The following is a 24,288-nucleotide window of genomic DNA, read 5'->3' as shown; positions in this document are numbered from 1 at the left end:
GTTCACGAACTTCAGATTGTTCGACATCTCCAGAGCAATCTGCGGAGACTGAAGTGCCCTCAGATGCATAATGGCCGATTCGGCCTCCCATCCTCCCCCTCTCCCTACCCCTCCTTCGCAACCTTCGCACCCCTCCCATCTCAAAAACTCAACGGCCGAGTCTGATCGAGTCTCGCCAACCATAGTGGACACACCTCAACTAAGTGGACCAAGCACCCCGGCGCATATCGAAACTCCTCATACAATACAATTGCAGACTCCCGCTACACAAGCCGAGGGATCAACAAGCAGCTCGCGAGTGGTTTCACCTGTAGCCAAAGCTGTTCCTATAGCAGATGATCCCAAAGGCAAAAGCAAGGCAGTCGCCTTTGGCTCCGGGGACGAGCAGGAGGATGATGCGCTGGACATGCAATCACTCAAGAGGATGCAAGCTAGATGTATGGAGATGGAGAACGCCGATAGGTCAGGAGACGCCTGGACTCAACGAGACGAGCTGCTGGGAATGGTAGGTCAAAAGACATCACCTGGATACTCGCAGTCCATGAATTAAGCTGATCACGAAGTACGCATAGATGAAATCGATATTGCCGGTAGCGATTGAGCAGATGCCGTTTCTGCAGGAACGGTTGTCAGCGCAGAAAGACACAATTCAGACAATGCAGCAACAGGCAAAGTTGTCCGAGCAATTAATATCTATTGAACGGTAAGTCACCTGAACGTGAAGAATGCTTTGCCTTCCCCTCTCCCCATCCAGCTAGCTACTGAAAGCAGTCCTTACAAGCCTCCACATCTGTCCGAAGCTGATATTGCTCATCTGTCAGATCGCGGCATGAGGCTGAGCGGGAATCATGGCATACGGAAACTCGGGCACTGATAAATGCTAGGGAAGCGGAGATAGCTGCTCGTAGTAGGCCTAGGAAGGTGTTAGATCTGGATGTAGGGTATCATCAGGAGTTGGAAGCTGCCAATAAGAGACTGGAGATGGACAACAGGCTGATGGCGCCCAGGGTAAGCTGAGACCCCTCTCGCTTGAAACGTTATCTTCCGAGCTGACGAGAGGACCTCATCTTCCCAGCTTGCGGATACCCAACGACAAATCGACAAGCTAGTCACGGAGCTTAGATTGCTGCGATCTCACGTCATCGTAAACTCTCAACCTATATCGAGACCGAGTGATCCGTCCCTCCCGAATACTGCACAACATTCCAATTCCCACATGGCCCAAATGGGTAGCCGACATTCCCGTTCACCTGCAAAATCGTCCGGAAGAACGGTCATGGGGGACGCCCGTACTGAACACCTTCTGCTGGCCGCGAGTAGAATTAGGACACTGCGCCAAGCAGACGATAGGATCGGTCGACTGACACTGGACGAGCTGAAGAGAAACGGAGTTATCGGGCCAAACGGCGGTGTAGGATATTCCGAGGGGTATCCTGGAGCGGAATCAGAAGCAGAAGATGAATTATCGGAAGAAGAAGAGTTGAAACCCTTCGACCATGCTCGAAGACCAAGTACGTCAATGGGAAAACCTGCGCACCGGAGATCGTCTCAAGTCGCTGGTACTCCGCTTTTACCTCGACCCAAGAAGAGTAAGAAAACCCTCAATCCACCTGCACAGCCTACAATACCTCAGACACCCACGAAATCGATTCGTAAACAGCCGCCTCCTCAGACGACTCCTGGTGGCAGCAATTTCAACGACTTGCTCCGCGCAGCTGAATTAGCTACTCGACCTGGAAGACCCACGCCTGAGAGCAGATCTCAGCAGGTTGCGCCCTTCTCAGCAATGTCGGCGACTCGGTCCACCACCCGAGCAAGGGACGAGAGCGCCAGTGAGAGGGGTAGTCCGGTCAAGCGAATCAGAAAGGATGAATGGTCTCCTGAACGACAAGACTTACGCACAATCAGCGCGCAACAGGATATTCCGAGTAGTCAAGGGTCAGCGTCAGCTCTGGACCTGTTGGCTCAAGCAAGTCAATTGGAAGTCGCAAAATCGGGTGAAATGTCGTCCTCGAGCTCGAATGAGGCTCTGAACTCGGCCACCAAAATGAGAGGATTCAAAGAACCCGTAACAGGCAACGGTCGATCGTCTAGTCCGATACGTCTGAATGAGGAGATGCCGTTGGGCCCTGCAATTGATCTGACGACCTTCGCTCGGCCCAAAGCACCGCCGTTCCCCGCCCCGATGGCTCCAATGGAGGATCATGATCACCAAGTTGATTCGAATATGAACATGGCTCTGACTACTCCCAAGAATCGACCGAGAGCATATAGCGGGACCTCCGACCTTGCTACACCTGTCACGGCGCGAGAGTATCCAAGCTCGACTATATATCCAACGCCTGGAAGGGAAAGGGATTTCGAGGATGACGCGTTTGCTAGTCCGGCGGGCGGAGGGAATGGCATACCTGGATTGGGCAAATATGTCCATCTGACAAGTACGATCCCGACGAGAAGAATCAGGAGTCCGTATCTCAAGTGGACTATTGAAGAGGTAAGCGAAGACTATGTTTCAAGATATTGGATTGAAGCAAGAAGCTGATGATTTTTTTTTTTTTTTTGTGCACAGGACGAACTCCTCGCGCGAGCTGTAGCTATGCATGGAGAGAAATGGGATTTGGTGTCTAAGGGTGTCCCCACCCGATCGTATCACCAAGTCAGACAAAGGTTAGTCGGGTTGTCGACTCGCTCTCGACACAGGTGAAATGAGTATCAAGTAGCTAATCGCGAAGTTCATATACAGGTGGTTGAGAAAAACAGGTGCATTCGATAAGAAGCCGTCTGAAGGTCAAGGTGGATTAGATGATGAGGACGATTCGCCGACTCCTGATGAAGCCAAGACACCTACAGCGAGTGGGGGAAAGAAGAAACGGAGAATGAGTCAGGTCTAATTAGACTCCATCATCTGATCGAGATTGCTTGAAGACGTTGGATTTGAGGACGGACATTATTTTGGGAGTTTTGCACATATTTTTTGATATTCAAATCTTGACATACAATTTACATTTTTTGGTACGTTATGCGTACCTTGTGTAGCTTTACTGCATTGAATTCATATATTTAGAGCTTGGACCTGGATATCAGGAAAGTGTCGAGTGTGATCTATGGGAGGAAAGGTGAATGCTCACCGACGGTAGGGGGATTTTCGCAGCAATCGAAGAAATTGAATCGCGAAAGAAAGCGAATTGGGAAGTGAAAAGAAGGAGAGAAGGAAAGAAGAATCAAACACATATGCATATATAATATAATATGTTGACATCCTCACTCAGCCTTGATGATGAGTTTGGCCCGACACACGGCATTACACGCAATGCGTCATCGTACCTAGTGATCTTTGCTACGGCACCCGTAATCAATAATTATGATTTTTCCATACCACCAACCATACCATACGGGAATCCAGGTGGAAACGCAAGAACGAACGACGCCACTTTAGTCGTACTTGCATCGACTGAATGACGGTGCAATCTGGTAGACACGCTTGGATCCCCACTCAACGTGTTTTACGTTGACTGATGTTGAACGATACTGATGCTTGGCTTGGCTTGAAATGATGCGCACCGCACAGACCTGGTGGACAAACACGCCTTTTGTGTGCTGGCGTATGCTCCGACAAACACCTTTAAGATACGGATTACTTTCACCTCTGATTTCTATTTGTGTACTAATAAAAGCAAGTCTGGTCGTGGTGGCGAGATATTGTCTTCGATAGACGCATTAACGAATCTGGTACGAAGTTGACGATCAATCACGAATACGATAAACGAACAGGCTTAAGCCGCCCACGAGATAGTAGGTCACACTATCCAACTTCCGCTCGTAGAGGATAAAGGGAGGAAAGAGTATCCTTCATCCATCCTTCGATCGGCAGAAGTAATTACTTCGACTCATCATCTGCAAAATTGTGTGCTGTGTACTGTAACATGTCCGTTCATTCGAGAATAATTTTGACCGTACGAACTGAAGTAGCTTACTGTACTGTTTTACTGAATTCAACGATAGTTCACAGTACTACGAGTACGGCGCTGTTTCAGCCTGTTAACGTTTAACGCTCAATCAAAATGTATACAACACTCGTCCTACTTCTGCTTTTTACGATAACAATCCCAATAACGACAAGAAGAACGGTCCAAGCGAGACATAATGTCACATTGCCTTATAATCCCTCAAGAAGGTTGTTACCTCTCGAACCCTATCCAGTGGAGCACAGACAAGACCAATTGGGTAGAAGGAGTAACGAAGGAAGGTTAGGGAGGAGGATGTACCCCCAAGATGAGATTTCTGGTTGGTCGTCAGCAGAGAAGGAAAAGAGACAGTCGAAGTGGGATAAGCAAATCGAGTACTCCGGCAAAACGTTCTTTGATGGGTGAGATTATTCGATCCTATTAGCAAAGCAGATTGGCTTACATGCATCTGACTTGTGATATGCTGTGAATCACAGATGGGAGTTCTTTACTCAGCCTGGTGAGTCAGCTAGCTTCATATACGAGTCGCATGGATTGAGCTGATTGTCTGGTATGCTGTGATCAGACCCGACGTACGGACGTGAGTGCTCAGCTGTTCGCCTTACAACTTCCAGTTTTCCAGGAGACAGCTGAGATTTTTTCGTTGCCTGTAGTTGTCACGTAAGCGGTATCATCCTATGGTCCTGAAGTACAAAACGCCAAGGTCTATAGAGCTGAACAGGAGTTCCCCTCTGATACTCAGCTATGTCGATAATTCCACGGCGTTCAAAAATGGATTAGCCTTCTGGACTGGGGATGGTAAACCAGGTATCCAGGTGAGCAATGAATGCTATTCGCCTTTTCACGAAACCCGGTATGTCACAGCACGAGGTGGAATGCAGCTGAGGCTGGCGGGCTGTGATTGGCAGGTAGACCATTTCTCTAACTTACCCGTAGGAACACCTTGAGATTCAGTCAGGATAACGACAAAAGCTATGTTTGCTGGAGGACTGTTCATCATAGACATGGCTGTAGGTGATTTGACAGATGTAGAGCCACTACGAACATCTCGGCTGATATCACTGGGTTCGATAGCTCATGCCTTGGGGTTGCGGTGTTTGGCCTGCTTGTGAGTTGACCCCATTTGGCGGGTTTTCAGGACGTCCGTTCCGTAGCTTGGGAAGCTGACGAAATGCGAATGGAAGTCTGGACGCTGGGGTATAAGGTAGAATGGCCCACAGCGGTGAGTCCTTCTTCTTGATATCAGGCTCGACGAGAGATTGCAGTACTGATAATCAGCTGACGATAGGGAGAGATAGACATAGTGGTAAGTAATCAGCTAGAGAGTACCCGCCTGAGTCACTGCGAAAGCTGAATAACTGATCTTCAGGAAGGTATCCAAGCAATGACGAACAAGTGGGTCGGCCTTTTACCTATACACCTGATGGATCGCTGATACTTGATTGACTTTAGTCGATATACGATGTGGGTCAGCTAATGGAGACGAGGACTGAGCTCTATTCCATGAGCTGACTGCATTATAGTCATACCTTACCCGGATGCGAGATCAACCAAGCTCCAGGAATGTATACAGGTCAACTAGGCGTGAGGTCACATCTTCCTTCACCTGTCAAAAAGTGGCTGATTCATGGACGGCAACTTAGAATACGAATTGCGACTCCACGACAGGTGAGCGAGCCATCTTTCACGACTTCTCCCCAGCTCCGGCTGCCAATCAGCTGATCAGGTGATCTTTGCAGGTGGGAGTGGGTGTACGATCGGCTCCGATTCCGCCACATCCTTCGGAATGCCATTCAACGAAGCTGGAGGTGGTGTCTTTGCGATGTTATGGAATGGGAATGGCATCAGGATGTGTAAGTGGCTTCATCGGACAGCTAACTTGATCATAGCGGACGAATTTTCAGCTGACAAGGGTTGCTCGTAGGGGACTGGAACAGAGCTCAAATACCTTCCGAGTAAGCTTTGCGATGCAAGATGATTCTTGGCAAGTAGCTTATGTCTTTGCAGTATTGCGGCGGGCTCACCTACTCCGGAACACTGTGAGCTAACGGATACAAGCCTCTTGAGCTCAAATCAAAGCTGACTCATATCGATCGTTAGGGGGAACGCCGAGAGCAGCTTGGGATGCATCAATGTGTGATCCATGGAAATTCTTCCAGGCTCAGGTGTTAGTTCTCAACATCGACTTGTGCGGTAAGTCAGCCCGGCTTCTCATCAATCCCTTGCGCCATATACGCGATACATTGTTCCCAAACGACTGATGATGGTGAGCAATTAGGTGTCTGGGCTGGTGATCTATACAACAGTAAGTCAGCTTTTTCTCCAGCCCGAGGCAGACTTGCAGCTGACATTCCGCACCTGATAGCTTTCCCGTACTGTCCCGGTACATGCGCAGAGTACATCTCCGATCCAGTACGTTATGTCTCATTACCTCTGACTCTCTTCCATCCTCAGCAAGCTGCCAGACGAGAAGAGAAGAAGGAATAGGCTGAGAGAGCATTGTTCGTTGATTACCCGCACGCAGAAAAACCTGAACAATACGGTCATGCTCCTGAACTATATCAAGGTATTCCAACAATCCGGCATGCAGCCGATCCCGGAACAAGCACACGATAATTCCAACCTCACCGGCGCAGGTGGAGATGCGCCATTGAATGCTAGCGAGGTGAATGCGAGCGTTCGACAGAGCCAGAGTGTCTCAGCAAATTTTCCAGGATCGAGCGATCGAGCAGAACTGGGGAATGCTGCTTCGAGGAAGAGCGGCAACAGCGTCAGCATCAGTTCATGGGCAGGGCTCATAGTGGTAGTCGCTGTGATCTCGATTATCTGGGTGTAAAACTGTACTGTGCTGTATTTCCCCTCAACTTATGGTTGTCGATCCCTTGATTCGGGGAGATGAAGAGGAGGGGAAGCGTAGAAGTACACTGTGGATGATAGATGATTCATGATCATGCGAGATGCAGATACAGGTAACAATTCTAACGAAACGGTACATCTGATTGATATCAGTCAAGGAGAACATTAATCAGAATTAACGTGATACAGTGCTCTTCATTTCATGATGCTCAATATATGAGCTGAGAAGATCAGCTGAGAGAATCATGCTTGATGGTGATGGTAGAGAGAGATTCACCGCAAAGTCACAAATTCGCGCGCAGTCGCAATACTGTACTGTTTCAATAGTTCGCTTGTATAGGTTCAATTAATGCACTTCTCCATCTCCGCCTGTGCAATTTCTCGGAGCATTGTGCGAACATTTCACATGCACGATTACTGGTGTTATACCAGAGAAAACAGCCATCAGCCATTTTGCTTGGTGGATTGATAAGATGTCTTCAAGTGTAGTACCCAGCTGGATGTGAGACGTTGGGTCTCTGACTCACAATGACAATCATCGCATTGCAATCCGGCTCTAGCGCCCATCTTCTTCGTGCAGACCGCACATCGCCCTGTCCCCGCACTGGTGGAATCGTCTTTCTTAGGTGAGGGGCTAGGGGCGAGGGCACGAGGTAAGAATGCGAAAGCGAATGTTGAGGTGACTGCAGTGGAGCCAGAAGGGCCAGGAGAGCCAGAAGAGGCAGATACAACTATTAGCGTTGACTTCATTTTCATTCTGATTTCCAAAGAAAAGGTATGGGTCTGGGTCTGGGGATGAGAATGAGTGCGGGTTGTCTTTGGGTCACGAGTGACGGGTAACGGGTGGAAAGTGAAAGGTGAACTGGACTGAGATACAATACGATTGAGCTTAATGTATTGCGAGTGGACAGTACTCACAATTCGAAGATAATGCCTTCTTACCGTTGATCAAGGGCACACTATCTCTGTCTACCAATGTAAACCTATGCGTGGTCAATGCAGTGGAGCTTGAGCCTGAGCTTGAGCTGGTCGTGTTACCGGAACTAGCTGTCTTGGGGCTGGATTCGGGTTTGCTTTTGGTATTGGTAGGTGAGCTAGGCATTGAGGGCTGTAGATGCTCGTTTTGTTGATCTTTGCGTTTGATCGGAGTGAATGAACCGGGCAAAGATGGGATAGTCTCCAGTTCGGATATCGTGTCCTCGACAGCCGATTGAGGGGCATTCGGCACATTGACTGGATCACCACTTGAGGTATTTTCTGCTGATAATAGAATGGCCGATTGATGCATTTGATCTGAAGGAGCGATATCCGTTTTATTGGGTTGAGAGGTTGGTGGCGGCCGGGTGTCCGGCGCACTGGGACGGTGATCGGGATGTCCTCTGATAGTCATTGTAGAACCAATCTCTTCTTCAAGGATCGCCTCATCCGAGACGGATGAGACTAGTGGACCAGGAGTGGCGGCTCGTAGTACAGAAGCGGTCTGGACTGGTTGACCAGGAGTCGAAGGTGAGCCTATGAAACTTGACCAGCCTTGTTCAGGCTCGGGTCGAGTTCCCGCTGAACCGAAGGAGGAGCCACTGTCAGACGTAGGTAAGAGTGGTTCCTGGCCTGTCACATGACAACACAATCCGTGTCAGACATTCGCATTATCAGTACGCGTAGCCAGATCTATGATGTTTCACAGTCACAATAGGCTGACTGACTCGACTCACCTTTGACATCACTACTTGCCGTCTTGAAGGTCATCACACTTGCCGAATCCGTGGACCCTAGATCATTCCATCTTGCAGTCCTCCACTTCTCATTCCCATCTTCACCATATCCTTCATCTTGAAGCTGATATTCCGAGTCGTTCCTCGACGAAGTAAGCGTAGAAGCGCCTTTACCTGATATATCAAGGTGTATCTCGGCCAATTTTCTCAATACCTCTTCTTCATCTTGCCGATCTTTCTCATCTTCATGCTCATGCTCATGTTCATGGTCATTCAAGTGCATGTCTCCACCGTCGAAGATAGGCATAGCGCGTTTCCCACCTCGATGGACCAGCCTGATTGACCCGACGTGTTCAGAGGAGGACGGATCGTCCATCCGTGATAAGACCTCCAGCTCGATCTCCCGTAGACGCGATAATACTTCTGGCATCTTCGGACGAGCGAGCGGGTCTTCTTTCGTGCAGTCCAAAGCTAGAACCACTAGGGCTGGAGGACATCCTGCGGAAGCTCTGGTTCGGACTTCAGCTGGATCAGGAACGAAGTGTGGTGCTTTTCGCTGTATTCACACCTCGTTGCCGTCAGCTTTTTCACCCTAGCCATATGTCAATCTTGAGTACCATGCTGGTGGGTTCAGCGTGAAGAGGAGAAGTATAAGCATACGTACGGCGTATGTTCTGGAATCTACCAATTTGCGAGACATGATTTCGATAAAGATTATACCCAGACTAAAAACGTCTGTCGGCAGATCGAATTCCAGCCCATTGATGATCTCGGGACTCATGTAGCCCTGGATTGCAACATGGTATCGTCAGTCTCCTTCATGTGCATGGTGAAGGGTGACTTTCGACGGAGAGTGTGGTAATTATGGGGTGCTGAATGCAGCTGCATGATAGAATACGCACATCTGTTCCACAATAAGTCATCCTCCTCATCTCATCCGCATTCCTCGAAGCGATTCTCGCAAAACCAAAATCCGTGACTTTGACACGTTCGTTCGAGGTGATCAGCAGGTTCTCTCCTTTCAAATCACGATGTATGCACTGTTACGATCCAAATTCATTAGCCACAGCAGTCTAATGTAATCGAACGTTTCTGGTGCATCCATGTTACTTGTGCTCACCTGCCTAGCGTGTAGATACGCTACAGCCCTCGCTACATCTGTCGCGAATGATAGCCTCAACCTCCAAGGAAACGGGTGAGACGATAAGATGTATTGACGCAGATTCCCTCGAGGTACAAACTCCGATATGATACTATCATCGGCAAAAGCGTTAGGTTGATTTCAGTATATCTCAAATCTCTAAGCAGAAGAAGAGGGTGAGGCGCAAGAGGGAGAGGGAGATGCATGAGAGCCTTGTGATTCTTGTCAAGTGTGACGATTGGAGGAAGACGAGGGTGGAGAATTCTTTGCATTACTTACAAGACCCGTCCATCATCTCCTGGAGCTTTTGACAATCCCAAAAACAAGACGATATTCGGATGTCTACATTCCCGCATGATCCGCCATTCCCTCTCGAAATACTTGTGGACCTTCATTTGCATATTTGCATAGGCGCATTTGACCCACAAATTAGCTCATTCTCACTTGTCGCCCACTTCTGGCTGATTCGAAGGAGTGAATCGAAAGCTCACATCGTATTCCTCAGAAGGCAGAACCTCTTTGATAGCTATATCTATCCCCAGATAACAGCCTACCAATCCATCATAATTTTAGCATCAAGAGTACATAATATGCCTTTATAGAAGACAGTTTTTATAGAGTAGGTGGGCTCACCTTTGTATACTGATCCGAATGAACCCGCTCCTAGTCTCTGACCCCATCTTATATCTTCGTACTATGTATTAAATGAATCAAGTCAGCTTGCATGCTCGCATCACAGCTCAAATCCAGCGCCGCTCGTCACTGTACCATGCACTCTACTCACAGGTATTATATCGAAGTCCATCCTCCTTCTCTACATCAACCTGTACGTCTACGATACGAGTGCAGTCTTCGGTTGTGCAAGTGTGCTTGGTTGAGCTTGTTGACCAGCTGAGCTGATCTTCCGGTCAATATTCGTGTTGGCAAAGCAAAGACATCCAGGTGGTCTACTGAATAATCAGGTTGTGATGGTAAGCATTTAGGATGATTCAGCGATTCAGCAGTGATGATGATGTCAGTGACAGTGTCAGTATCAGTGTCAGTCCACATGAGCACGAGCCATCCTTCTCTTCGTCTCCCGTGATGCGTGATGCACCGTGAAACAAGGGTCTGAGTGTATTCTGGGTTAAGGACACGAACTATCTCCGGCTTGAATGTTTCATATTTGAATCGTCTGTCAGAGTTGACGACCACAAAGGTTTGAGCTTATCCAGTGATATACTGGACGAAGCACGGAAGTATCCCCATATCGTGTGAGCGACGAAGAGACTTCCCAACATGGTGCGGACAGGGGGAATACTAAGGCGAGGACATATTGCAATAACTCAAGCGCGAAGCCGGTCAAAAATCAGAAATCAGCGCGAACAATGAATGCATCCTCCTTGACGCGCTGATTCACTCACCGCCCAGAACTCGTTATCAGCACCCAATTCTGTCATTATTCCGACTTTATCGCTACACACGAACAGTAGTGCTCAATCCAGTCTATTCGAATTCGAATGTACAAAGATATGTACTTAATCTCGTGCACAGCGACGTTGAAACAGAACTTGCGATATGCAAGCGACAGATCGACGCTGCACAATTGGTCATCGAAAGTGTGATACTGGCTCCTTCAATGTCATGAGACTGAACCTCAACCTGATTGATATGCACAGTGATCGCATGTTTCTCGTGGGTTATATCTATACATGGTACGACCCCTCTTCGCTATTCAGTATTGACGAGATCCATCTTTGGTCCTAATCCTCCTCCATACCTTCTTCCAAGGCAGCCTTAGCTTTCTCTTCGGCCGCTTTCAACAGATCTTCGGGTACCGGAGCATGCTTGTTCCCACTTTCCTCACAGATCCAAGTCATCTCCAGCTCGAAGTCTTTATCTTTGTTATCGTCATGCACGAGGTATATGCTATATGTTCCCATCAGATATAAGAGGTCAGCCTGAGATGTCTATGTGTACATTTCCCGAAAAGTGACCCAAAAGGGTCACTTGACTAGAAGTACAATGTGATCGTCGTGCACTTGTAATGGTACTGATCATGAAAGGAGTGAAGCCAGCTTACATCCTAGCCACCTCATCAATAGCTTCTCTACACGTTATGCCACCTTCCTGTCCCGCCTCCAGCGCCTTGTTCACGACTTTCTCCAACTCGGTCTTAGCCAATGCTTTGCCCTTACCCGACGCTACCGCTCTGTACCCGTAATACACGCCCGAGGGTTCGATGCAGAATAATCGGGGTCCAGTCTTATCGACTCCTCCAATTATCGAGGACAGTCCGAAAGGTCGTACAGAGCCATAGCATGTATACGCTTGAAGGTATGCCGAAATTCGATCGGCGAGGATCTAAAGTGGAAGGTGGAAGCGATTTGATGATCTCAATCAGCCCACCAGTCCAGTCCTTCGTTGTTTTCCTTGCAGGATGATAATATATGACGACTCGATTTGGATCTATCGAGCTGACACTGAGCCACATGAGGAATGGGACGAAGCCTACACACCTGCACAGATACTGGACTATTGTAATTCTCCCTAAAACTAGCAGCTTCTTCCCTTCCTCTCCTCGACAAGTGTTTCCCGTCAGCTAATAGTCCGGCACTTGCAATTCCGATATGCTCGTCTAGCGATGCTATTCGTCGATTTGCGCCTTTGACCAGTAGTTTGGAGTGTAAGAGTCGTTCGACACCGAGGACTACACCGTCAGAACATCGTAGACCGATTGCGACTCTGTGGTGTCAAATGAATTTGTGTGAGAGGTCCCGATAGAATGGGACAGGCGAAAGGGTATCATAAGCCAGATTGAGATGTAGTCATAAAACGGTGAGAGACGATGTAGTCGGAGGCGAAATAGGCAGGACGAAGCATTGTTGGATGCGCAGGCGCAGGGAATGAGGCGATGGACAGGAGGCAAGAAGGTAAGAGATTAGCATCAGCTTTGATCGTACTTAGGTGATTGATCATACCACATACCCGGCAGCTTCCACAGCTTTGTTTGCATATTCGACCTATCCACACGAATACATGAGCTGAAAATCCGTTACATTGAGGCGCATGACGCAGCTCACCTGGAACAGCCTTCCGTCGGGCGAATAGGTCGACACCGAGAGATCGTAACCGGTACCTATCGAAGTCATGTTGATTGCTTCTGTCGGGGATGGAGTTGGTGGAGACGGCTCTTTTCGGCTTTCTTTTCAGGTGTGACTTGCTTGATGCAGTCCTTTCAGAGTGCAAGTGGGTTCACAACGAGGATTAGAGATGTATGCGTTCAGCGTTTGCGCTTAGGATCGCTTCAAATTGTAAGCAATGAACACGAGCGAGTGAGTAAGTGCCCTGTTCAACGCTGACGACAAAGACACAACGCGTGAGCCTCCACTATACTCATGTGTTTTGGAAAATGCCACGTAAGCATACCACCATTGATCAACCTTATCAATCCGGTTATACCTTTGCCCCGTCTGTCAACAAATGTAAATGTCTGCTACTCGAGTACATCCGATTTCGTAGACAGATGCAATAGCTTGCTCAACCCTTCAAGAATACATCAAAACCCCCACGCGGACACTCACGCTCAAATTCGAGGATGCGACTCAATGAGAACACAGTGATATTCGGCGACAGAGTACTCTTGGTCCCCTATCGGTCCGTCAATCTCCATCGCACTAACTAAGTTTGATTGCCTTTACTGATTACAATGCGACCTACTGAAACAGCGCTGAGCATGTACCCGTAAGCCTGACTCTGTCCTCTTGGCTTGCCGATCAGATCTCCGTAACACACGGAAGAAGTCCATGAAATGAGGACTCTTATGCGAAGAGTCGTTCGTAAGCCTGCTAATGGTGATGTCCGACGTCCGCTCAGACATATCACGAATGGATGAAGTCGCCCGAATTACTCGAATTGACAGCGTCAGAGCCGCTGAGTTTCGAGGAAGAGCTAGAGATGCAGCGTGGGTCACTTCCGCTGCTACAGTCTTTAGGGATTCTGTCGCATGTATGTCCCGCAATGCATACTCTATACTGACTTGCCATGGTAAATGACGGATCCAAATAGGCAAGTGGCATCTCGATGAAGATAGTGAGCATCTTCACAATCATTATAAAGAGGTCGAAGTGGTAGACTGAACACTCATCGGCATCTACTCAGAACTCACATTCATCCTTCTCGCTCGACCCGAAATATGCAGTTCCCCGAACAAAAGCATGACTCCAGAGGAAATACGGAGATGCAAGATGATAGGAGACGTGAACCTGTTCCTACCCGACGGGTTGGCGGGGCAAGGTGAATGCGAAATCATGATAGCCTGTGAGTATGTCACACCTATCCAACAATCAATTTGAGTATCCGGTAAAGCTGATTGAGGTCACATGCCTACAATGGGGGTTCAGCCAAAGATGATCGGAGGAAAGGATACGCTGTCGAGGCTCTACAATTATTGTACGTCGTGTCTCATCTTTCGGATTCGCTCTCACTCCACTCCACTCCACTTGGCTCCAACAAGAGGCAACCCAAACTTCTGCCTTGTAAAGATCTCACTTCACTCCAATGCACCGACTTTTGATCTATACCGTTCACGTCCATCGAATCATCTGATCTAATCAACCCAATTGAACCAATTGAGCAGTCTCCGACACCTAGCCCAACACCTTCCCCTCGACCCCCTCCAACTAATCGTCAAAATCGCATCCGCCAACATCCCATCGATAAAGCTTTTCCAGACTCTGGGATTCGGGATAGTCAAACATGTCAAAGTATTCGACGAGGTCGAGATGCATTATGCCAAACCCGATGACGCCGACATTCTAGCAGACTTGAATTTGGACTCGAAACGGCCTGCGCGTGACGGACCGAAAGCAATCTGGGAGGAAATAGATTTACAAGGTAGAATAGGGATGTATTATCCGTAATGATAGTCATGTCATGAGCGGAAATCGGAAATCGGAAATCAAGGTGTCCGTCCGTCTTGACCAGCCAAAACAATCCTCAACATCAGCTGTTCCACGCAGCGACTAGACACTCCGACAGAATTACTGGTCGTCCCATCTTTCGTCTCGCTTGTACTCCAAAGCTTTAAGCCTGGATCCATTGTCATTGCGCTCCGGTAGATACTCAGTAGAAGCTCACGACCGACATGCGGTGACGAGTCGTATATATCGAATCCATGCATGATGCATACAATCTAAATCATACACCCTCCTACTTTCGTGCCGATGCTGCCCCTCATTGCCCTTCTTCCTCCTTGACCAAGCCTAAGGACACTATCACCCCCGTAGCTGCCTTTTCAGCTGCTTTTCGGGCGTCGGAAGATTCGGAAATTTGCGTTTGGACGAAATGCGATTTGATCTCTTTAGCTCGGGCGATCTGGACAGTGTCGTATCGCATCGTAGTGTTTGTAAGGCGGATGAGGTTGAGTAGAGAAGACGGATTATGTGTGAATGACATCCACAAACAAGATGAGCAGGCATACGAGATTGTCGGCAGATGATGCGATTGATTGCGTTGTTGTCATGGTAGGGATTGATATGATGAGATGAAACGAGGTGAAGGTGATGACGAGCAGGTTGAGTGTACAAGGCAGGCGGGCTAATGGTCAGCGCTTATTCTCCTGCTGCAATCAAATCGACGCAGTATTTAGACATTTGTCTCCTAAACCCCTTCCATAACCGAATATCAGGACATCGTCCACCACTAGCCCCAGACTTGGACACATGCCGTAGCAAAACCCAATCTGGTGTGCCAGTGACCCAGTCATTTTTGACCCGACGATCCATTTGATCCTCACTGCATCTCCAAAATATCCTCTGGCGATTACCCTCAAGTATTTCCTCTCAATCTTCCATGATCCCCTCAAACGGATTCACGGACAATACCAGATACATCAGTCCAGCAGAAACCGAAGCTCACCTCTTTCGTATGGTGTAAACACTCCATATAATCATCCTTCTGCGCTACGCAATCTACAGGTTTCTCGGCACTCGCATAGCACTGCGTGGTGGTAATGGGTGTTGGGTGGTGGGTGGTGGGTAAAGTGTAGTGGGTGGTGCGTAAAGTGTAGTGGGTGGATCGTGAAGTGTAGTGGAAAGGTGAGAGGTTGTTTGTTTCAAGTTGAGCGTTGATTGGAATAGGAGTCAAGTCGACAATTAGTCAAAGTGAACATTCGTGTAGAGTCGTTTGTTGGTTTATTGTTCAGTCAATAGAGAATATGGCGAATCAACAAGAGTCGTCGACAAGCAGTCAGCACCTTCTTCCCAATACTCAATCCATTGCCAGGTGTACAGCAGTAGATTTGGGTACAGGTACACCTAGCCGAATAGCTTCACACTCACCTTTGAGAATTCTTGCCAGAGTGGGAAACACCTCGTTCGACCTATTAAGACGCGAGCAAGATGTCGATGTCAGTTTCATACGCATCCAGAGTAGCCCTTCTTTGCCTGTTCTCATCTCTCTTCCTATCCGCTCCTGATCCAAAGCAAGAATCGTGCTAGTCTTCGTATCCGTATCCCTATTCGCATTCGCTTTTGTTCTTCGTACTCATATCTTCGCCTTGTGATGATCCCCTCGAATGAGGTAGAACAGACAGACCATCCTATTCTTCTCTTTCCACCGATTTCACAAATACGTTATCTCCCTATCTGAACTGCCCATGACCTCTCATTTTCCACCTTCCATAATTGATCTCCCTGATGGACCTCCATTCCTGCTTCGTGCTCTGGACTTTATATGCTTTCGCGATCCAATTCCTTCCCAAACTCGACCAATTCGACAAAGACTTACCGCCTGTATAACCGAAACCAGACTATCCACCGTTCAAGAATCAGCACACTTCGCCCCTACACAGCTCTTCCAAAAAGTAGCGTATTCAACAGTCTCGTACTCACAGCCATCTTGATTACTCGCTATATGCTTTGTTTGTCTGTTTATCTGTTTATTTGCGTAGCATCCGTTAAATAGACCAACTTTCATTCGCTTGTTGCTAACTCTAGCGCTCTCGCCTGAATGAAGAGTGGTGAGTTGATAAAGCGGGAATGGCCGCTAAATGTGATCATCAAAATATCCACGTCATCCCCTCTTAAGCTTCCGTTGCGAAGGACTAACTGCGTCGAGCTATAGTACCATGAGATGCATGTAACCCAACCAAGCGCAAATACTAAAGGTATACACATAAGAGTGTCCACAAGTTCCTTCGAGGACGTCCACATGAACAGCCAAAACGCCATCAAGTGATTCCAGGTTGATACATCATCAGTCATTGAGCTGCTGAATTCTAGCCTAGATGAGTAAAGCCGCTAAGCCAATGACCGAAGCGACGGTTACTGTAAGTACATCATCGATCAGTACAGTAATCCCACAGGATCAAGCTCATCATCAAGCTGAACGAAGGATGCATATGAAGAGGGGACAAAGTCCATGAAAAATCGTGACAGTGTGATAATGCAATAATGTCCTAATGAGTGAAGACCGTGGCTATACTACAGATGTGAATGAGGTGGTTGATCAAAGGTGATCCGAAAGTCGCTTACCGGCCGCATTTCTCTTCCGGGATCTTTTGCATGCTCCGCTGGAGGATCCACTTCCACTGCCTTCGGCTGGAGAAGCTGTTCCGGTATTGGAAGATGTGGAAGCAGAAGAAGTGATGTCCGGATTGGTAATTGTTGAAAGCCCAGAACCGTTCGTTCCGATTGAGGTGACCTGGGCAGTATTTGACTGTGTATCTGTGCCTGTGGGAACTACGATATCTGTACCAGTCGGTCCCGGGTTGCCGGTAGCGTTGACAGGAGTATCGAGATCGGCGATGAGGGCGTTGCCTGGTGCAGTGGCTCCACAGAATCCTCCGTCCGCAGCAATTTGAGAGGATACGAAGACCTGTAGGCATCGCTTGGGTCAATAGACAGTTTAGAGTGATGATTGAAGCTGATGAGGCACTCACAAAAGGCTGACCGGTAGACCACGAGACTGACAAAGCACCTGATCCGTCTGTTTTTCCTTTGTCACAGGAGAGCAAGCTGAAATTTGATAACCATCAGCACCGCTTTCTCCAAACTCGCAAAGACGATATACTCACTCGACGACATCGGCATTGTTGCCGAATTTGGTACCGCCAATTGACCAAGTTCCAGAGCCAGACGAGCCTCTCTGAGAGCATACCAAGATATCAGCAACTCGCTTGACGAGCAGAACATCCGGTAACAAAGGAGAACTCACATTGGTAAGCACGATCAACGCATCTTCTCTCTGAAGAGCAATGTCATTGTCCTGAATCTTCAATACAGTCGCCACTGAGGTCAGGAAATTTCCCTTGGAAGCCAGGAGGTCTCGAATCTTGTTCAAATTGGTGATCCGCTTGTAAGTATCTCCGCCAGTGTTGTAGTTGTTATAGTTCCAGAGAGCTTCTCGATTGTTTGGATCGTAAGGTCCATCTGCGATATCCTGCTCCAAGCCGTAGTATACAGTGGGGATACCACCGTATAAGAAGCTGGAAACGATGGCGTTATACACGAGCGACTTGTCCCCTGTTCGGGAGTTGAAACGGGGAAGATCCTGGTTATCCGAGAAGGAGCCAATTACTGATGGGTCGGAGTAAGACGTGGAAGCTGCGTTGATGTAGTGTTGGAGAGTTGGCATTGTTTTGCCACCACCAAATACCGCGGCTGATCCGTAGAGCATACCTGCGGACGATATCGTTAAATACAAGCTGAATTTTTAGGTGGAAGATAGCTTACCAAAGCCGAAAACAGAGTCGATTCCATCATCGCCCTGATACGAGCCTGCGTACCTATCAGATGTCCTCATGAGCTAAGACCTTACACCCACTGGATGGTAGAAACGACTTACTCTGTACTATCTCCAGCGACTTCACCGATACAGAACACTCCAGCCGCTTCACAGAAATCATGCTGGAAGCCCTTTCCAAGGTGTTTGGACGCATCGATTCTGAAACCGTCGATCCCGTATTCCTTGACGTATCCGGGAACCCATTGTTTGAGCTTATCAGCTACAGCTGGAGTCTCTGTCGCCAAATCGAGAAGGGCAACATCATTGTCGTCTCCACCAGTAACAAGCCAGCAGTACTCTTCGGAATGGTGATCGCCCCATTTGATGTTGCATCTCTCGTGATAGTTCGCTGGATCTTTGAATAGCAATTTCCCGTCATTGTCAGAGGCGAGAGTATCAGCGTCGATGCGATAGTTTGTGGCTGCTAAAGCGTTGATAGCTATGTCGACCATCATGTACATTCCCTTGGCGTGAAGGGCATCGGACAATGCTTTCAAGTCGTCGGAAGTACCGAAATGAGGGTTGAGTTGGGTAGGATCGACGGTCCAGTAGCCCTAAGGGTTATCGATAATGGATTAGCACGAGGGTCTTTTCAGCCGGTGAGCATCGTCGAAAGACAATGACTGGGGGAGACTTGGCAGCTGAGAGGCGGGAGAAGGGCATAGAGGATGATCTGCTCACATGATAATTCTCTCCGTACTTTGTCTGACCCTCAATACCCAAGGCAGTAGGTGAGATCCAAACAGCGTCGAATCCCATTCCTTGGATATAGTCAAGCTTATCAATGACGGAACGCCATGTACCACCACAATAATTCCTTGATCCAAGATCACATTGTCCTCCTCCGGCGAATCGGTCAGTGATCAACCTAGACAACCAGTGCATTAGCTGAATTGTGAGATGAATAAGACAAAGAGGGTGAGAGAGGGAGACGAAGAGAATTATTACACACTGGTAGATGGAACGAGATCGCCAATCATCCTTGGTCGCAGCTTGTACCGCTCCAGCAAGGAGAGGAAGCAGAGTCAGCAATTTGCCAAGACGAGCCATCTTGAGCAGGTACCGAATGTAGGTTGAGTAATATAGAATATAGTATTATGCAGAATGAAAGTGTTAGCGGTGAAGAGAGGTAGTAAGGTGATTTCTGTGGGATGAGGGTCGCGCGAGTCGTTATAAGTGTAAAGGGGTTACGGCTAGTTACGATGAGTGAGTGAATGAATGAGTTGATTTGGAAATGAAAGGAGGAAATAGAATGAGGATGAAGATGATGTAGATCAAGGAGGGGATGCTCGATGAGAAAAGCGGTGCTTTTTATATGTAAGCTTGTCAGTGTATGTATGTATGTAGTGTTGTGAATTGCGTGTTTAGATTGTTCACTCAAAGGTACCTAGTGAGCCGCATTGATCACCATCAAAACCTTCCTTTTTGTCTGGCCAACATTCGAGTGATCGCACATCGTAAATCTCGGCTGTTTAGCTCACCATGCCAGTCGATGGTCATCCTGAGGTGTGAACAAGAGCACTGCCATGGACCAAGATGCAAGAGGATACCAAAGGAATTGCCAAATTGATTGGAGCATTGTGAAACGTAAGGCGTGTATTGTGTTTCATCATGATCGTCGTCCAGCAAGATCAGACACGTAGATTAAAGTGCTTTTTGTGCCCTGAAACACCTATTCTAGGATGGCCTGTTGTGGCCTTTGTGGAATTGTCCAACGTGTTGGTGAGCCGCTTCGGGTCTGACTGAGGCTGCTAATATCGTCACGGGTGTTGTGTGGATGTCTGGCGCAGACGAAAGCATACCTTTATCACAGGCGTACTTCACCTACCTTCAGCAAACTCCTGCGGGTAACGTTAACGGTAGGTGCGAAGGAAGGCACGATTCCGTCGGAAGCATTCGAGCGTTTTAAAACAACAAAAATCAAGGTTGTCGCTGCATTTGGATCTTCCATGTCCACAAATACCTTGAATAGATCATCGATTGCCATAGACGAGACTCAGTCATCCCAAGGACTGAATGAATAGGAATATCACAGGAGAAGGCAAGGATCCCATCACGAAGACCACGAAAGCAGACATGTTCACGACACACGGTCAATCACCATGACATTCCCTTCTTCAGTCGAGCATCTCCCTCTTCCCCGGTCAAAACGACACAGTCGACGTTCACGCCGCGATCCTGACGGAGACATCGTACAGCAATCTCATGTGAATCAAGAACAGAATCAGGCTACCAGTGCGGAAGTTGGACTGGGTGGACCTGTACTTGATTTCGGACGGAATGGGGGAGCTGTTCTAGAGAGAAATAAGAATGGCTGGGAGTGGACTTGGGCGAACGAGAATCGTAAAGGTCAGTCACATTGCCTCTCGTTTACAACATACTGCGAATACGGGGAGCTGATGATATAACAGACCTTCGATATGTCGCCAGTGAAGAAGCTGTGTGTTTGTTCCCGCCGACGAGATCTGTGGACGAACCCGCACCTCGAACGAGTCCAGCGGATTTGATTGATTCGTCTGTAAGTCGTCCTTTCTCCTTTCGTCCTTTTGTTCTAATTTTTCTCGTCAGCCTCAGTGTCCTGCGGCTATGATTGTGGTCGTCTCTGATCCTCATCAATGGTTAATCTGCACATTGTGCTGATCTCATGGTCTTTAGACAAAATACATCGAATCCCTCTGTTCACCTTACGAACGCTATGGTCTTCGCGAAGCTCTAGTATCCATCCTCGACCCGAACAACTCGAATCAAGCAGGACCTTCACATACCTCCAAGCAGCCTGAATTACCATCATCAGAGAGGAATATATACGACGGGCCAAAATTAGCTATCATCGAGAATCCTCGGGCTAGAATAGCAAACACTCTGTTAGCTTTTCCAGTTGGGGAAGTAGAGCACCATCTGAGTACGTGATTCTCCAAGGATCCTCAAACACGTCCGGCATGGAAGTCAAATGTTGATAACGGCTTGAATTATAGATATCAGTCCCTTCCTGCCTGCGACGAACCGGAGAGTGGACCAGAGGAGCAGAATCAGATTCGTACCTACCCATCGAGTCGTTGAAAGATTTCCAACACCGATACTTCAGATCGTTTCTTCGCCTGTAGTCTCAAGCTCAAGGATCGATCGTACGTCACCCTTCATGTCAATTGATCTTGAGCTAATTAGTGTCGACATTGAAATTGCGTACCAGGCGAGGCAACATGTCTGCTGGTCCGACTTCAATCGACAACCCACTTACTGAACCTGATCCCGGATCATACCTACGTCCCGCCAAGCTCTCAGCCGCCCATCTTATCGCAAAGAATAGCCAGTCTGAGCTATTCAGACACGGAAGGAAGGAGACACGTAGATGTAGCGTTAGACCCAGTTATATGGTCCAGGGTTCTAGTCGTCGACGAGAGCGGTGGTGTCTGGCTATGGTGGGAAGAAAAGGAGAATCGCAGCGGGCGAATCGAGAAAGCTTGGAACTTGTGCGTACGAGTCTCTTCAACTCAATGAGATCCCGCTTGAGCTGATGAGATGTATGCTAGGCGGAAGATAAGGTCAAAGAATACAGATGAGAAGCATCAATTCTACAGGATCGCTTTTGGCAGTAAGCCTGGAACAGCTCTGGTGGTATCTTCTAGGGAAGCAATAGTGATTGATCTGGACGTGAGTGCCCGCTCTTTTACCAATCCCCAGGCAAATAACTTGACCTATTCGAGTACACAGGATCCGCAACATCACACGACGACTTTATTTTCTCTGCAAAGTGGAGATCGCTATATTACCTCGCTTGAGAAAACGGCGCTCCAACGCAAATCACCGTATACTACAATATGCACAAATCACGAAGTGATGTGGATCGATGAAAGCAAGCCTGGGAGACCAATGTTGAGCTGGAAACATGACTACGGGAACCTTACGGATCTCGAGATCGGAGTGATACCTGGGCTCACATCTAAGGGTGGGTGCAACGTACTGTATATCTGATCATTTGCAAAATGCTGATTGTGATGCATCTAGACCTTTGTACGATCCTCTATTCGCCCGAACAACGATTCATGATGTTGTTCCCGCATAGTAAAGCTGGACAGCTCAAATCGCTCTTCCATCCTTACGCTCTGACCCTTCCTGTCAAAGACCTGGGATCTATACTGACATTCTCGCCCCGGTCTCTACGTCACTCAACCAGCTTTATCGGTCTTGCACCCGATGGAGGGGTCTATGTCGTCTCACTAATTTCGGCCCAACCATTCAATGGGAGAAGAAGAAATATGAAGTGGGACAAGGCGATCTCGAATATCAGAGCACAATGGGATGAGAACGTCACCAAGCTCTCAGAAAGAGGCAAAGCGGATGGAACGTTTAGTAAAGGCAGAGAATTGGACTTGCGATGGGCCTGGATCGGTATGTCCTTTCTCTCGCTCTTCGTCGTCTCCATCTGCGTCCGGCTGGGGAAAAGCTAACCCCGATCCCATGCTCAATATAGAGATCAATCAGCCCGCGAGAATAATCGAGGAACAGGCGTATTTCCACCCGGAGCAATTCGAGCAGTACCTTCGGGAACTTGATGCCCCTTTCGAACATCTCATGACTGCGTGAATCTAGCCTATGCTATGCTCTGCGCTACCGTGTTTTTGCTTCGCGACTGATACTTCGTTTGTGTGGATTTGTAGGGCCGATCTGGCTCGCGAGGCGGTATATCCCGAACCTACGAATCTACACTCGCACCTTTTAACTCCTTTATCGATTCATCCTCGAGCTCCTACCGCTACGCTGGACGATCTAACCAATCTAGACGTAGCGAAACATCTACCGGTCATAACAGAACTGAGTGAAGATCTTCCGGCTTTCCAGCAAGCTCGACCTCCTCTGTTGACGCCATCAAATCAAGCTCATCTGCAAACAGAAGGACAGCGGGAGGAAGATCCAAATGCCCCTTCATACCTTTTCGAACACCTGAGACAATCATTCCCAAACACGAAAAAGGAAGATATCGCGCAATTATCACTGGATCTCAGTCTATCTAGGACAATCATATCTTCCGAACCGCTCTCTCTGCCACATGATGCCTCGGAAGACAGGCCGAATACGGGATTGAATATCAATAGCCCTGATCCAGATCCCGATGATTTGTTCGCGCGAGCTGCAGGGTTGAGTTTGAAAGATCCAGATCATACACCACCAGAAATCCAGTTTGCGTTTTTGCCACCCAAATCGAATTTTGAGGGCTATGATGATCTGAATAATCCCGACGGCGTTCCTGGAAGAAATGTAGAGCCTGAAGCTGGAAAATATGATGATGATTTGCAGAACCTGACAATGAGGGGTTTATTGGCAGATTGGAAAGTCGGTGAAGATCCTACACAATACCAATGGACTTCATGGAGGATAGACGAGAAAGACCACAGGGGATCTTCTGCACAATCGCAATCGCAACCGCAATCGCAACCGCAATCGCAGAAACCAAGAATAATCAAACCATTACCCTCTCCTCTTCGACAAAGTCAGCCACAATCACACACTCAACAAGCCTTCCCACATCAAGCTCCACATAATCAACTGAAATCCTCTTCGAGTCTGACGAACCTATTCGAAAGAAGCCTTCCTCCGACTTTAGCTAGATCGTCCCCTCCTCCAATGGTAATGGACTTTGCTCTTGGACCTGGACCTGGTGCTGGATCCAGTCAACCCGAAGAAAGCGCTTGGGCGGCTACGCAGATTGAACGCGGGCCATATGGAGGTAGGGAAAAGGAAAGGGACAAGGAGAAAAAGAAGAAGAAAGATAAGAAGCGAGTTGGGGGCTTCTAGTTCGCGCTTCGTCTGTCTCCTTGGCTCTTGTATGTCTCCCCGGAATCTTGTTACT

At 48.1% G+C, this 24,288-nt stretch overlaps 9 protein-coding genes across 9 annotated transcripts; 5 read left to right on the top strand and 4 right to left on the bottom strand.

The window, feature by feature from the left end:
- Positions 1 to 70: 70 nt before the first annotated feature.
- On the top strand, positions 71 to 2,891 carry I303_100335 (uncharacterized protein; the record flags this gene model as incomplete). Its single annotated transcript, XM_018403706.1, has 6 exons — positions 71 to 505; positions 573 to 703; positions 822 to 1,008; positions 1,076 to 2,494; positions 2,570 to 2,667; positions 2,744 to 2,891. 6 exons carry the CDS (start codon positions 71 to 73, stop codon positions 2,889 to 2,891), a joined length of 2,418 nt encoding a protein of 805 aa, XP_018266360.1.
- A 1,170-nt stretch (positions 2,892 to 4,061) lies between these two features.
- I303_100334 (uncharacterized protein) lies at positions 4,062 to 4,912 on the top strand (the record flags this gene model as incomplete). The annotated part of the gene is made up of 6 exons (XM_065968089.1): positions 4,062 to 4,366; positions 4,442 to 4,464; positions 4,531 to 4,545; positions 4,619 to 4,625; positions 4,708 to 4,780; positions 4,874 to 4,912. 6 exons carry the CDS (start codon positions 4,062 to 4,064, stop codon positions 4,910 to 4,912), a joined length of 462 nt encoding a protein of 153 aa, XP_065824161.1.
- A 27-nt stretch (positions 4,913 to 4,939) lies between these two features.
- I303_100333 (uncharacterized protein) lies at positions 4,940 to 6,801 on the top strand (the record flags this gene model as incomplete). Its single annotated transcript, XM_065968088.1, has 14 exons — positions 4,940 to 4,975; positions 5,040 to 5,073; positions 5,150 to 5,187; positions 5,254 to 5,271; positions 5,335 to 5,360; positions 5,489 to 5,549; positions 5,609 to 5,633; positions 5,705 to 5,818; positions 5,890 to 5,920; positions 5,973 to 6,004; positions 6,066 to 6,158; positions 6,244 to 6,270; positions 6,331 to 6,377; positions 6,490 to 6,801. 14 exons carry the CDS (start codon positions 4,940 to 4,942, stop codon positions 6,799 to 6,801), a joined length of 894 nt encoding a protein of 297 aa, XP_065824160.1.
- A 366-nt stretch (positions 6,802 to 7,167) lies between these two features.
- Positions 7,168 to 10,479, bottom strand: I303_100332 (uncharacterized protein; the record flags this gene model as incomplete). The annotated part of the gene is made up of 11 exons (XM_018403704.2): positions 7,168 to 7,238; positions 7,349 to 7,504; positions 7,740 to 8,429; positions 8,534 to 9,089; positions 9,198 to 9,320; positions 9,436 to 9,573; positions 9,654 to 9,786; positions 9,954 to 10,063; positions 10,166 to 10,224; positions 10,308 to 10,368; positions 10,459 to 10,479. The coding sequence occupies 11 exons, from the start codon at positions 10,477 to 10,479 to the stop codon at positions 7,168 to 7,170; spliced, it is 2,118 nt and encodes a 705-aa protein (XP_018266358.2).
- Positions 10,480 to 11,416: 937 nt separating this feature from the next.
- On the bottom strand, positions 11,417 to 12,805 carry I303_100331 (uncharacterized protein; the record flags this gene model as incomplete). The annotated part of the gene is made up of 5 exons (XM_018403703.1): positions 11,417 to 11,582; positions 11,737 to 12,017; positions 12,173 to 12,398; positions 12,642 to 12,676; positions 12,737 to 12,805. 5 exons carry the CDS (start codon positions 12,803 to 12,805, stop codon positions 11,417 to 11,419), a joined length of 777 nt encoding a protein of 258 aa, XP_018266357.1.
- Positions 12,806 to 13,251: 446 nt separating this feature from the next.
- Positions 13,252 to 14,575, top strand: I303_100330 (uncharacterized protein; the record flags this gene model as incomplete). The annotated part of the gene is made up of 7 exons (XM_018403702.2): positions 13,252 to 13,310; positions 13,382 to 13,397; positions 13,530 to 13,617; positions 13,722 to 13,745; positions 13,815 to 13,973; positions 14,057 to 14,105; positions 14,293 to 14,575. The coding sequence occupies 7 exons, from the start codon at positions 13,252 to 13,254 to the stop codon at positions 14,573 to 14,575; spliced, it is 678 nt and encodes a 225-aa protein (XP_018266356.2).
- A 313-nt stretch (positions 14,576 to 14,888) lies between these two features.
- On the bottom strand, positions 14,889 to 16,552 carry I303_100329 (uncharacterized protein; the record flags this gene model as incomplete). The annotated part of the gene is made up of 5 exons (XM_018403701.2): positions 14,889 to 15,029; positions 15,573 to 15,653; positions 15,995 to 16,035; positions 16,443 to 16,464; positions 16,547 to 16,552. 5 exons carry the CDS (start codon positions 16,550 to 16,552, stop codon positions 14,889 to 14,891), a joined length of 291 nt encoding a protein of 96 aa, XP_018266355.2.
- Positions 16,553 to 16,937: 385 nt separating this feature from the next.
- I303_100328 (uncharacterized protein) lies at positions 16,938 to 19,490 on the bottom strand (the record flags this gene model as incomplete). The annotated part of the gene is made up of 9 exons (XM_018403700.1): positions 16,938 to 16,981; positions 17,189 to 17,531; positions 17,596 to 17,671; positions 17,731 to 17,801; positions 17,871 to 18,334; positions 18,389 to 18,441; positions 18,501 to 18,994; positions 19,122 to 19,308; positions 19,393 to 19,490. 9 exons carry the CDS (start codon positions 19,488 to 19,490, stop codon positions 16,938 to 16,940), a joined length of 1,830 nt encoding a protein of 609 aa, XP_018266354.1.
- A 1,052-nt stretch (positions 19,491 to 20,542) lies between these two features.
- Positions 20,543 to 24,233, top strand: I303_100327 (uncharacterized protein; the record flags this gene model as incomplete). Its single annotated transcript, XM_065968087.1, has 10 exons — positions 20,543 to 20,789; positions 20,852 to 20,958; positions 21,096 to 21,342; positions 21,416 to 21,565; positions 21,631 to 21,910; positions 21,971 to 22,091; positions 22,152 to 22,386; positions 22,446 to 22,829; positions 22,912 to 23,020; positions 23,099 to 24,233. 10 exons carry the CDS (start codon positions 20,543 to 20,545, stop codon positions 24,231 to 24,233), a joined length of 3,015 nt encoding a protein of 1,004 aa, XP_065824159.1.
- Between the last annotated feature and the right edge of the window lie 55 nt (positions 24,234 to 24,288).

The sequence above is a fragment of the Kwoniella dejecticola genome, chromosome 1, assembly GCF_000512565.2.
Source record: "Kwoniella dejecticola CBS 10117 chromosome 1, complete sequence".
Taxonomy (NCBI): domain Eukaryota; kingdom Fungi; phylum Basidiomycota; class Tremellomycetes; order Tremellales; family Cryptococcaceae; genus Kwoniella; species Kwoniella dejecticola.
Note: the sequence above shows the minus strand (reverse complement) of the source record. Positions and strands in the feature narration are given on the sequence as shown.